Genomic DNA, 13,499 nt, shown 5'->3' on the forward strand with positions numbered 1-13,499 from the left:
CCTGAAGAAGGGCTTATGCCCGAAACGTCGATTCTCCTGCTCCTTTGATGCTGCCTGACCTGCTGCGCTTTTCCAGCAACACATTTTTCAGCTCTGATCTCCAGCATCTGCAGTCCTCACTTTCTCCTCCCAACTCCTATACTCAATACACTGACCAATAAAGGAAAGTATGCCAAACACCTGCTTCACTTTCCTATCAACCTGTTTCAGCTCTGATCTCCAGCATCTGCAGTCCTCACTTTCTCCTCCCAACTCCTATACTCAATACACTGACCAATAAAGGAAAGTATGCCAAACACCTGCTTCACTTTCCTATCTACCTGTGACTCTACTTTCAAGGATCTTTGAACCTGCACTCCAAGGTCTCTTTGTTCAGCAACACTCCCTAGGACCTTACCATTAAGTGTATAAGTCCTGCTTTGATTTGGTTTTCCAAAATGCAGCACCTCATATTTATAAAAATTAAACTCCATATGCCACTCCTCAGCCCATTGGCCCATTTGATCAAGATCCCATTGTACTCAAAGGTACAACTCCACCTCCAATTTTGGTGTCATCTGCAAACTTACTAACTATACCTCTTACGTTTACATCCAAATCATTTATATAAATGATGAAATGCAGTGGACCCAGCACCGATCCTTGTGGGACTCCACTGGTCAAAGGCCTCCAGTCTGAAAAACAACCCTCCACCACCATTCTCTGTCTTCTACCTTTGAGCCAGTTCTGTGTCCAAATGTCTAGTTGTCCCTGTATTCCATTAGATCTAACCTTGCTAATCAGTCTCCCATGGGGAACCTTGTCAAACGCCTTACTGAAGTCCACATTGAACACGTCCACCACTCTGCCTTCATCAATCCTCTTTGTTACTTTTTCAAAAAAACTCAATCAAGTTCACGAGACATGATTTCCCATGCACAAAGCCATGCTGACTATCCCTAATCAGTCCTTGCCTTTCCAAATATATGTAAATGTTGTCCCTCAGGATTCCTTCCAATAACTTGCCCACCACTGATATCAGACTCACCAGTCTCTCGTTCCCTGGTTTTTCCTTACCACCTTTCCAAAATAGTGGCACTACATTCGCCAATCTCTAGTCTTCCAGGCCCTACCTGTGACTATCAATGATACAATATCTCAGCAAGGGTGATCAAGTAGAGGAGGAAGTGCTGGATGTCTAGAAATGGTTAAAGGTGGATAAATCCCCAGGACCTGATCAGGTATACCCGAGAACTCTGTGGGAAGCCAGAGAAGTGACTGCTGGGCCTCTTGATGAGATATTTGTATCATTGATAGTCACAGGTGAGGTGCCGAAAGACTGGAGGTTGGCAAATGTGGTACCACTGTTTAAGAAGGGCAGTAGAGACAAGCCAGGAAACTATAGTCCGGTGAGCCTGACCTCAGTGGTGGGCAAGTTGTTGGAGAAAATCCTGAGGGACAGGATGTACATGTATTTGGAAAGACAAGGTCTGATTCGGGATAATAAACATGGCTTTGTGCGTGGGAAATCATGTCTCACAAACTTGATTGAGTTTTTTGAAGAAGTAACAAAGAAGATTGATGAAGGCAGAGCAGTTACTGTGATCTATATGGACTTCAGTAAGGCGTTCGACAAGGTTCCCCATGGGAAACTGATTAGCAAGGTTAGATCTCATGGAATACAGGGAGAACTAGCCATTTGGATAAAGAACTGGCTCAAAGGTAGAAGACAGAGGGTGGTGGTGGAGGGTTGTTTTTCAGACTGGAGGCCTGTAACCAGTGGAGTGCCACAAGGATCGGTGCTGGGCCCTCTACTTTTTGTCATTTACATAAATGATTTGGATGCGAGCATAAGAGGGACAGTTGTAAGTTTGCAGATGCCACCAAAATTGGAAGTGTAGTGGACAGCGAAGAGGATTACCTCAGATTACAACAGGATCTGGAACAGATGGGCCAATGGACTGAGAAGTGGGGATACTCATGCATAAATCAAAAAAAAATCTAGCATCGAATTTGAGCAGGTAATGGGAAAGGCAAACGAAATGTGGGCCTTTGTTTCAAAAAGGAATGAATTGTTAAAATAGAGAGGTCTTTGTGAAACTATAGGTTAGAGGATTTGAGCTACAGGGAGAGGCTGAACAGGCTGGGGCTGTTTTCCCTGAAGCGTCGGAGACTGAGGGGTGACCTTATAGAGATTTACAAAATTATGAGGGGCATGGATAGAATAAATAGACAAAGTCTTTTCCCTGGGGTCGGTAAGTCCAGAACTAGAGGGCATAGGTTTAGAGTGAGAGGGGAAAGATATAAAAGAGACCTAAGGGGCAACTTTTTCACACAGAGGGTGGTACATGTATGGAATGAGCTGCCAAAGGATATTGTGGAGGCTGGTACAATTGCAACATTTAAGAGACATTCAGATGGGTATATGAATAGGAAGGGTTTGGAGGGATATGGGCCGGGTGCTGGCAGGTGGGAGTAGATTGAGTTGGGATATCTGGTTGACATGGATGGGTTGGACCGAAGGATCTGTCTCCATGCTGTAAGGCTCTATGACTCTATGACTGTAAGTATCTTAAGCTAATTTTCCTAATCTATTATGCATTTTTATCTTTGCATAAATGGCCCCAGATTGTAAGTTTTATTATTTATTATTTCATATAATATTTTAATAAGAGACAATTATGGTATAGCTGCAGTGTCACTGGACAAATAAACTCAAGGCCTAGGCAAACTTGTGTTCAAATCTCATCATGGTAGTTGGTGAACTTTACATTCAGTTTTTAAAATTTCTGAATTTGAAAGCTGGTCTCAGTACTGGTAACCAAGAAACTATCATCAATTGTCAGAAAAATACATATTATTCACTAATAACCTTTATGTTAAGAAATGTGCCATTCTTACCAACTCTGGAGTTGTTAGGCCTATATTTAAGTGGTTGATTCTTAACTGCCCCGAGTGTGATTAGGAATGAGCAATAAATGTTGGCCCTGCCAGTGACACCTATATTGGATGCAGTAGTGTAAAAAAAAATATTTCAACCATAGAAGACATACACAGATCTGAATGAACTGTATGCCAGACTGCTGAAGGGCTGAGGGAGCAAATTACAGGGGCCTTGACCCAAAATTTTAATTGCTGTGTGGCCAGAGAGGAGGTGCCTGAGGACTGGAGCACAGCTAATGTGTTCCACATTTCAAGAAGAGTGGTAAGGATAAACCAGGTAATTACAGACCCATTAGTCTCACATCAGTGGGAGGGAAAAGAGGAACCTCCATTTGGAGAGGCAAGGTTTGATCAGGAATTGTCAGCATCATTTTTTAAGAGGGTGATCATGCCTAACAAATTTGATTTAAGTTTTCAAGGCCGTGACAAGAGTGTAGATGAGGAGAGTGCAATTGATGTAGTTTTTATGGATTTCAGCAAAGCCTTTGACACAGTCCCACATGGGAGACGGATAAATGAGATAAAAGCACATAGGATCAAGGGTAACTTCGCAAGATGGATTCAAAATTAACTTAATAGTCGGAGACAGATGGTGGTCATCGAAGACTATTTATGCAACTGAAGACCAGTGTCTCCTTGTCTCATATATGAATAAATCAACACACAACTGAGGATTGGGAAGTGGGGTTGGTGATAAGTAAGTTTGTGGATGGTACAAAGACTAGCCAGGTGATTAATAATAAGGAAGATGGTATTTGGTTACAACAAGATACAGGCAGGTTGGTTAGATGGGTGAATCAGTGGCAGGTGGTATTTAACCCTGAAAACTGTGACATGATGCCTTTTGGAAGAAGTAACAAGACAACAAATCCATTGAATGGTAGGGCACATGAAGTTCAGAGAAACAATGGGATCTCGGGGGACTTGTCCAAAGATCAGTGAATGAGGCAGGACAGGTTAATTGGGTAGTCAGGAGCATATGCATCACTTGCTTTCATTAATCATGGAACAGATTACAAGAGGATGTGTTGTGATCAAATATCTTAAGCTAATTTACTTAACTGATCATACATTTTCTATTTCAGCAGATATCATGCCTATTCGTAAGTTACAATTTGATCATTTATTATTTCATATAATATATGAATAAGGCGCAATGATGGTAACCAGGAAACTAACCTCAATTCTCAGAAAAATACATATGGTTCACTGATATCCTTTAGGATATGAAATGTGCTATCCTTACCCAGTCTGGGGTCGCGATGCCCATATTTATATGGCTGTTTCTTAATTGCTCCTGAGTGTGATTAGGAATGAACAATAGATACTGGCAATAGATGTAGTTTATATGGATTTCAGCAAAGCTTTTCACAGACGTCCCATGTGGGAGACTGATAAATAAGATAAAAGCGCATAGGATCCAGGGTAACCTCACAAGATAGATCCAAAATTGACTTACTGGTAGGGGATAGAGGGTGGACAGAGGGCTATTTGCATGATGGGAAACCAGTGTCTAGTGGATTCCACAGGGTTCAGTGCTGCGCCTCTTATTGTCCATATATATAAACCAATAAATTGGCAAGAATTTGTAGGGTAAGGTAAGTAATAAGTAAGTTTGTAGATGGCAAAAAGATTGGTCAGGTGATTAATAATGAGGGAGGTGGCATTTGGTTGCAGGAAGATAGAGACAGATGATATATTATTTAGATGGGTGGATCAGTGGCAGGTGGAATTTGACCCTGAAAACTGTAACATAATATGTTTTGGCAGAAGTAACAAGACAAGATACACAAGGAATCACAGGACACATATAGCTTGGAAGAACAGTGGGGTCATGGGGTGTGTTTCCAAAGATCAGTGAATGAGGCAGGACAGGTTAATTGGGTAGTTAAGAAGCATATCCAACACTTGCTTTCATTAAACATGGAACAGGCTATAAGAGAATGTGTTGTGATCAAATATCTTAAGCTAATTTATTTAATTGATTGTATGATTTGTATTTCTGCAAGTATCTTTCCCACATTTGTTGATCCTAAGTTATGATTTGATCATTTATTGTTTCATACACTCTATGAATAAGGCATAATGATGGTAAAGCTGTAATGTGTGTGGAGAAATAATCTTGAGGCCCAGGCCAGTTCTCAAATTATTCAAATATCATCAAGATTGTTGCTGGAGGTTTCAGAAAATCTAAAGGTGGATAAATCTCCAGGACCTGATCTAGTGTATCCTAGGGCATTGTGGAAAGTTAAAGAGCAATTTGTGGGGCCCCTTACAGAAATATTTGTATCATCTATGGGTGAGATTCCAGATAACTAGAGAGTGACTAATGCTGTGCCTCTGTTTGAGAAGGGATGTAAGGAGAAGCCCAGGAACTTTAAATCTCTGGGTGTGACTTCAGTGGAGGTAATTCTGAAAAATAGGATTTATATGCATTTGGAGAGGCAAAGAATGAATAGGAATAGTCAGCATGGTTTTGTGTGAGGGAAATTGTGTCTCACAATTTTAATTGAGCTTTTTGAGGAACCAACCAAAAAGATTTGATTTGATTTAATTTATTATTGTGACATATACCTGGGTACAGTGAAATGTTTTGTTTTGCATGCAGTATAGGCAATCAATACATATAATGATCATAGGATGATCAAACAGAGCGAGGAATATAAAGTAGGCACACAAAAAAGAAGATTGATATTACATTTGAAATTTGAGGGGTCCATTCAGAAGTCTAATAACAGCCAGGGAGAAGCTGTTCTTGAACTTTTTGTTACATGTTTTGAAACTTTTGTACTCTCTGCCTGATGGAAGAGATTGGAAGAGATTATAACCAGGCTGGGAGTGGTCTTTGATGATGTTGGCTGCCTTTCTGAGGCAGCAAGGAGTGTCGATGGAATCCATGGATGGAAAGTTGACTTGTGTGATGGACTGGGCTGTGTTCACAACTATCTAGTTTCTTACGGTTCTGAGCAAGCAGTTGCCATAACAAGCTGTGATGCATCCAGATAGAATGATTTTTATGGTGCATCTGTAAAAGTTGGTGAGAGTCCTTACAGACATGCTAAATTTCCTTATTCTCCTGAGGAAGGAGAGGCATTGTTGTGCTGCCCTGACCATCGCATCAATGTGGGCAGTCCAGGACAGGATTTTGGTGAATGTGGGTGATTCAGGACTGATGAGGGCAGAACAGTAGACTTTATTTACTCGGTTGTTAGTCAAGCCTGTGACAAGGTTCTGGATCAGTGGTGCTGGAAGAGCACAGCAATTCAGACAGCATCCAAGGAGCTTCGAAATCGACGTTTCGGGCAAAAGCCCTTCATCAGGAATAAAGGCAGAGAGCCTGAAGTGTGGAGAGATAAGCTAGAGGAGGGTGGGAGTGGGGGTGGGGATAGAGTAGCATAGAGTACAATAGGTCAGTGGGGGAGGAGATGAAGGTGATAGGTCAGGGAGGAGAGGGTGGAGTGGATAGGTGGAAAAGGAGCTGGGCAGGTCGGAAGAGCTTCAGGGCAGAGGAAATGACCTGGGAGTTGCAGTGGGAGAGAGACTTCCTGAGATTCTTGTAGAGAGAGGAGGAAAACTTCTTCAAGGCAGGCATCCTTGCAAGAGGATTCGCAGTAGGGTTAAAATCAACGAGGTAAAAACAATGACTGCAGATGCTGGAAACCAGATTCTGGATCAGTGGTGCTGCATAGTAGACTAATTAGTAAAATTAGATCACATGCGATTTGGCTTAACAGCAAGAGACAGACCTGTGACCAGCAATGTTCCACAGTGATCAGTGCTGAGTCCACTTTTGTTTGTCATTTAGATGAGAATATAGAAGGCATGGTTAGTCAGTTTACGGATGACACCAAAATTGGTGGACAGTGAAGAAGGTTATCTAAAATGACAAAGAAATCTTGATCAATTGAATCAATCGGTTGAAGAGTAAATGGAGCTCAATTTGGATAAATGCGAGGTATTGCATTTTGGTAAAACAAACAAGGGCAGAATGTATACAATTAAAAGTAGAGTCATGAATAGTGCTGTAGAAAAGAGAGAGACCTACGAGTTCAGGTACATAATTCTTTGACATTTTCACCCTATAGAAAGGGTGGTTAAGAAGGTATTTTGCCTTCTTTGCTCAGAGCTTTGTGTATCGGAGTTGGGATGTTATGCTGAGGTTGCACAGGACGTTGGTGAGACCCCTCTGGTGTATTGGGTACAGTTCTAATCGCCCTGTTATGGGAAGGTTATTATAAAAGTGAAAACGCTGCAGAAAAGATTTACCAGGATATTGCTGGGAATGAAGGGTTTGAGTTATATGGAGTAACTAGATAGGCTGGGAATCTTTTTTTGGAGCATTGGAGGTTGAGGGGAAATCTTATGAAGGTTTATGAAGTCATGAGGGGTATAGATATGGTGAATAACAGGCACCTTTTTCCTCAGGTGGGGGATTTCAAGATTAGGGGAAATTTTTAAGGTGTGAGGAGAAAGACTTTAAAAAGATATGAGGGGCAATTTTTTTTTAACTCAGAGAGTGGTTTCTGTGTGGAATGAACTTCCAGAGAATGTGGTGAATGCAGAGACAATTACAAAGTTTAAAAGACATTTGGATAAGCACACAAACAGGAAAGGTTTGGAGGGATATGGGCCAAGTTGGACTAATTTAGTTTGGAATACAGTCAATGTGGACTGGTTGGAACGAAGGGTCTGTTTTGGAGCTGTATGATCTATGATTCTATAAGTTAGTTGATAAACTTTACAGTCAAGTTTTAAAATATTTGGATTTAAAAGCTAGTCTCACTAATGGTGACAAGGAAACTATGCTCAATTGTCAGAAAAACATGTATGGTTCATTATTGTCCTTTAGGATAAGAAAAGTGCCATCCTTACCCAGTCTGAGGTCACGAGGCCCATAATTATGTGGTTGCTTCTGATTGCTCCAGAATGTGATTAGGAGTGGACAATAGATACTGACAATAGAAGTAATTTACATGGATTTCAGCAAAGCTTTTCACAAGGTCCAACATAGGAGACTGATAAATAAGATGGAAGCACATGGGATCCAGGGTAGCTTTACAAGATGTATCCAAAATTGACTTAATGGTAGGGGATAAAGGGTGGTTGTAGAAGACTATTTATATGACTGGAAACCAGTGTCTAGTTGCATTTCTTATTGTTCATATATATATAAGTGAATGTATTGACAAGAATTTGGAGGGTGGGGTTGGCAATAAGTAAGTTTGTGGATGGCACAATGATTGGCCAGGTGATTAATAATGGGGAAGATGGCATTTCGTGGGATCTTGGGTGCTTGTCCAAAGATCACTGAATGTGGTAGGACAGGTTAATTGGGTAGTTAAAAAAATCTGACACTTGCTTTCATTAATCAAAGAACAGATTATAAACTCATGCTTTGAGATCAAATATCTTAAGTTAACTAACTTGATCAATTATACATTTTTTTATCTCTGCAGGAATCATGCCCATATTTCCTACTGGTAAGACGTGACAATTAAGCAACATATCTGACACTTGTTTTTATTAATCATAGAACACATTACAAAAGCATGCTTTGAGATCAAATATCTTAAGCTAATTTACTTGATGGATTATACATTTTTTATCTCTGCAGATATCATGCCCACATTTGCTCCTGGTAAGACATGGTTTAATAATTTATTGTTTCATGTAGTATATGAATTATGTTGGGAGATTATGTTGGAGCTGTACCAAACTTTGGTAAAGCCAAAGAGTTTGTACAGCTCCAGCTAGAGTACTGTGCGCAGTCCTGGGTACAACATTATAGAAATAATGTGATTGCAGCGCAGGGTATGCAGAGGCCATTTACCAGGATGTTGCCTGAGATGGCATGCCTTAGCTATGAAGTATGGCTGGATGAGCTCAGGCTGTTTTCTTTAGAGCAGAGAGAGTTGAATGGGGAACTGATAAGGTGTATAAGATGAAGAGGGCAGGGACAGGGTGGATAGGACACAACTGTTCCCTTTAGTTGAAGGGTCAGTAACAAGGGGACATAATTATAAGGTGAAGGGCAAGCGGTTTAGAAGAAAAGAAATTCCACTCAGAGAATTTATGGGTTTCTGGAATGCACAGCCTGGGAGATAATAGAGGTAGGAAACCTCATAACTTTCAAAAGTACTGGGATGAGCATTCCAATAACATTCAAGGCCAGGCATTGGAAAGTATAATTGGTGTAGATAAGTCAGCACAAATTCATTGGGCTGACGGGCATCTTCTGCACTGTATGGTTCTCTGGCTCTATTTCATTGCTCAGTTGATAACACTCATGACTATGAATTGGAATATTGTGAGTTCAGGCGCTGCTTCAGAGACATGAACACAAAACTCTAGATTGTCTTTCCAGAGTTGTATTGAGAGAGCGCTGAACTTTTGGAAGTGCTCGCTTTCAGATTAGATTTTGAACCAAAGATCTGTTTGCTCTCTGAGATTAATGAGATATATCCCACGCAATATTTTGAAGAGAAGTGATGGGATTATCCCCAGTATCCTGGTAAATATCTATCCCTCAATCATCATTGTAAAAGCAGATGACCTGGACACATTGCTTCCTACAATCAAACGGTGGCTTCAGGAATAACTCATTGAATCTCTACAGTGTGGAAGCAGGCCACTGAGTCCACATCAACCTTCTGAAAAGTATCCCACCCAGACCATACCCTATCCCTGTAATCCTATTTACAATAGCTAATCCACCTAGCCTGCACATCCTTGGACTATGGAAGGAAACCAGATCACCCGGAGGAAACCCACGCAGACACGGGGAGAATGTGCAAACTCCACACAGTCAGTCACCTGAGTCGGGAATTGAACCCGGGTCTCTGGCGCTGTGAGGCAACAGTGCTAACCACTGTGCCACCGTGCCGCCCATGCTACCCTCATTAGCTGTAAAGTGCTTTCAAGGTCTTGGCTTCAATCCATTCTGCCATAATTGACTTCAGCCCTGCCACATTTTGGAAGGGAAAGTGAATTATTTCTGGTCACTATGCAAGAGACTTCACTTTTTATTATTCATTCATGGGAAATGGCAGTTGCTGGTTGACCAGCAACTATTATCTGCTTTGTTGCCTTTGAGAAGATGGTGGTGAGTGTCCTCTTTGAACTGTTGCAAGCCCACAAGTGATGGATAGAGCCACAATGCTCTTAGAGAGGGATTTCCAGGATTTTGACCCAGTGACACTGAAGTTACAGCAATATATTTCCAAGTCAGGATGGTGAGTGGCTTTGAAAGAAACTTGAAGGTGATAGTGTTCCCATGTATCTACTGCCCTTGTTCTTCGAGGTGGAAGTGGTCATGGGCTTGAAATTTCTGTGGATGGTGCACAGTGCTGTTAATGAGTGTCAGTAGATGCTTGTGGATGTGGTTCCAATCAAGCAGGTTGCTTTGTCTGGATGGTGTCGAACTTCTTGAGTGCTGTTGGAGCTGCATCCATCCAGACAAGTGGGGAGCATTCCATCACATTCCTGACTTGCGCTTTGTAATTGTGGATAGGCTTTGGGAGTCATGAGGTGAATTATTCGCTGCAGTATTCCTAGATTCTGACATTCTCTTGTAGGCACTGTGTTCATATGGTGAGTCCATTTGAGTTTCTGGTCAATGGTAACCCCAAGGATGTTAGTAGTGGGAGATTCAGTGATGGTAACACTATTGAATATCAAGGGACAGTAGTTAGATCATCTCTTATTGGAGATGATCATTGCCTGGCATTTGTCTGGCATGAATGTTACTTGACACTTGTCAGTTCAAGCCTGGATGTTGTCCAGGTATCTTTGCATTTGAACAATGGTTGCTTCAGTATCTGATTGTCCAAACACCAGAAAACATCTCCACTTCTGACCTTATGATGGAGGGAGGGTGATTGATGTAGCACCCAAAGATGCTTAGGCCTAGGTCACTACCCTGAGGAACTCCTACAAAGATGTCTTAGAGTTGACATTACAGTCTTCTTCCCGTGTACCAAGTATAACTCCATTCAGCAGAGAGTTTGCCCCCAATTCCCCTTGATTCCAGTTCTTCTTGAACTCCTTATGCCACACTTGATCAACTGTGGCATTAATGTTAAGGGCTGATACTCTCACCTCACCTCTTGAACTCCGCTCTTTTATCCATGCTTGATCTAACACTGTAGTGAAGTCAGGAGCTAAATGGCCATGGCAGAACCCAAAATGGACCTCACTTAGCAGGTTATGGTCGAAAGTGTGGTGCTGGAAAAAGCACAGCAGGTCAGGCAGCATCTGAGGAGCAGAAGAGTCAATGTTTCGGGCATAAGCCACCGACTGAAGGACTTATGACCGAAAGCTCGATTCTCCTGCTCTTCGGATGCTGCCTGACCTGCTGTGCTTTTTCCAGCATCTTACCTTTTGACTCTGACTCTCCAGCATCTGCAGTCCTCACTTTCTCCTGAGCAGGTTATTGCTGAGCAGGTACTGCTTTATGGCACAATTGATGTCACCTTCCATCACTTTACTGATGATTGAGAGTGGATGGATGGGACATTAATTGGTTGGATTGAATTTGTCCTGCTTTCTGGGTATAAGACAAAACTGGGAAATTTTCTACATTGTCAGATAGATGCAAATGTTGTAGCTGTACTGGAACAGCTTAGCTAGGGATATGACAAGTTCTGGAGCACAAGTCTTCAGTCATATTGTTGGAATGTTGTCAGGGCCCATAACCTTTGCAGTATCCAGTGCCTCCAATTATTTCTTGATATCATGTGGAGTAAATCAAATTGGCTTAAGGCTGGTAACTGTGATACTGGCGACCACTGGAGGAGACAAGATTGATCATCCACTTGGCACTTTTGGCTTCTGACTTCCATAATTGAGAATGGGAATATTTGTGGAGCCTCCTCCTCCAATGAGTTGTTTAATTGTCCACGTCCATTCATGACTGAATCTGATTTGTTGGTTGTGGGATCTCTTAGCTCTGATTATCATTTGCTTGCAAGTGTTTGAATGTCAATGTCAAATACTCCTATGGAGAAAGTGAGGACTGGAGATGCAGGGGATCAGAGTTGAGAGTGTAGTGCTGGAAAAGCACAGCAGGTTCGGCTTATGCCCGAAACATTGATTTTCCTGCCACTCGATGCTGCCTGACCTGCTGTGCTTTTCCAGCACTACACTCTCAACTCAAATACTCCTGTACAAGCTCTCACAGCATGGACACTTCACAAACCAACTCCCTTCCACTCAGGTGACTGGTCTTCCTGAACTGAAAACTTGATTCTTCTGCAAGGAGGAAACTGTTCTTCCTTCCGAACTAAACTGCTAATTCTTCTGAACTGAAGTTCAAAGCTAAGGTAATGGTCTTTGGTCAGCTTTTCTCTATCTGTCAATATCTCAGAAACCTAAATAGTTTTTCCTTAAAAGGGGAGGTAATGGTGTAGTGATATTGTGATTGGACTAGAATCCAGACACCCAGGTAATGTTCTGGGGACTGGGGCTGAGGCAGGTGATGAGATTTAAATTCAATAAAAATCTTGAATTACAACTCTAATGGCGACCATGAAACCACAGCCAATTCTCATTATAATTGGTCCTTATTATAACTGGCCCTTACCAATCTGGCCTATATTTATTCCAGACCACAGCGATGAGGTTGACTCTTAACTGCCAACTGAAATGATATAGCAAGCCATTCAGTTGTATCAATTACTGGAAAGCCTGAAAGAAGGAATGAAACAAGATACGCATCAACTGAGGTGAAAGAAAAGTCGAAATTAAACTCAGCCCTATTAACCCTGCAATGTTCTCCTTACCAGCCTCTGTGGGCTAGTGCCAAAATTGTCAGGCAGCAGTTTTGAAATAGTCATACTCATAGAATCTTACCTTACACACAATGACCCAAACAATGCCATCACTGTCAATGCCATCTTGTCATCAGAACAAACCGAGGAGAGATCAGCTCAGGCATGAACAAGGAAACATCCTGCTGATTGCCATGCCAAATCCCCTTCTCCATGCCAACCCCACCCATTGGCTGATAAATCAGTGCTCCTCCATGTTCAACACCATTTGGAGGAAGTGCTGAGGGTGGCAAGGGTGCAGAATATTCTCCACGTGGACACTTTAATGTCCACCATCGGAGAGCTCAGCAGCACTAATACTGCCCAGGCTGGTCCAGTCCTAAAGGACACAGCTTCTAACTGGATCTGCAAAAGGGTGGGGGAACCAACAGGAGGAACAACATACTTGGCTTCATCATTAATAATCTGCTTGCTGCAGATATATCTGGCTATGACATTATCAGTAAGAGTGACCACCTTCCTTAAGTGAAGCCTTGCATTCATATTGAGAATACTCTACATTGTGTTGCGTTGCATTATCACTGCAGTAAATGGGATAGATCTGTACAGATGTAAGACTGGCCATCCATGAGGCACTGTGATTCAATAGCAGGAGCTAGTTTGTACTCCACACAACTTGCAAGCTCATTGCCTGGCCTATCCTCAATTCAACCATTACCGTCACATCAGGAAATCAACCCTGTTTCAATAAAGAGTGAAGGACAGCATGCCAGGAGCAGCACCAGGCATACCTAAAATAGAGAAAATCTT

At 41.9% G+C, this 13,499-nt stretch overlaps 1 protein-coding gene across 2 annotated transcripts in view; it reads left to right on the forward strand.

The window, feature by feature from the left end:
* Window positions 1-8,548, forward strand: part of LOC122558909 (inter-alpha-trypsin inhibitor heavy chain H3-like) — an 87,374-nt gene extending 78,826 nt beyond the window's left edge. Inside the window, exons 19-20 of one of the 2 annotated variants that reach the window (XM_043707853.1) lie at window positions 4,011-4,025; window positions 8,379-8,548. In XM_043707853.1, the coding sequence (XP_043563788.1) occupies window positions 4,011-4,025; window positions 8,379-8,413 (50 nt within the window). In that variant the 3' untranslated portion in view covers window positions 8,414-8,548. Of the gene's footprint in view, window positions 1-4,007; window positions 4,026-8,378 lie in introns of both variants that reach the window. The other variant, XM_043707852.1, reaches the window with a different exon arrangement.
* The last annotated feature ends 4,951 nt before the right edge of the window (window positions 8,549-13,499 follow it).

The sequence above is a fragment of the Chiloscyllium plagiosum genome, chromosome 18, assembly GCF_004010195.1.
Source record: "Chiloscyllium plagiosum isolate BGI_BamShark_2017 chromosome 18, ASM401019v2, whole genome shotgun sequence".
NCBI classification, from domain to species: Eukaryota; Metazoa; Chordata; class Chondrichthyes; order Orectolobiformes; family Hemiscylliidae; genus Chiloscyllium; species Chiloscyllium plagiosum.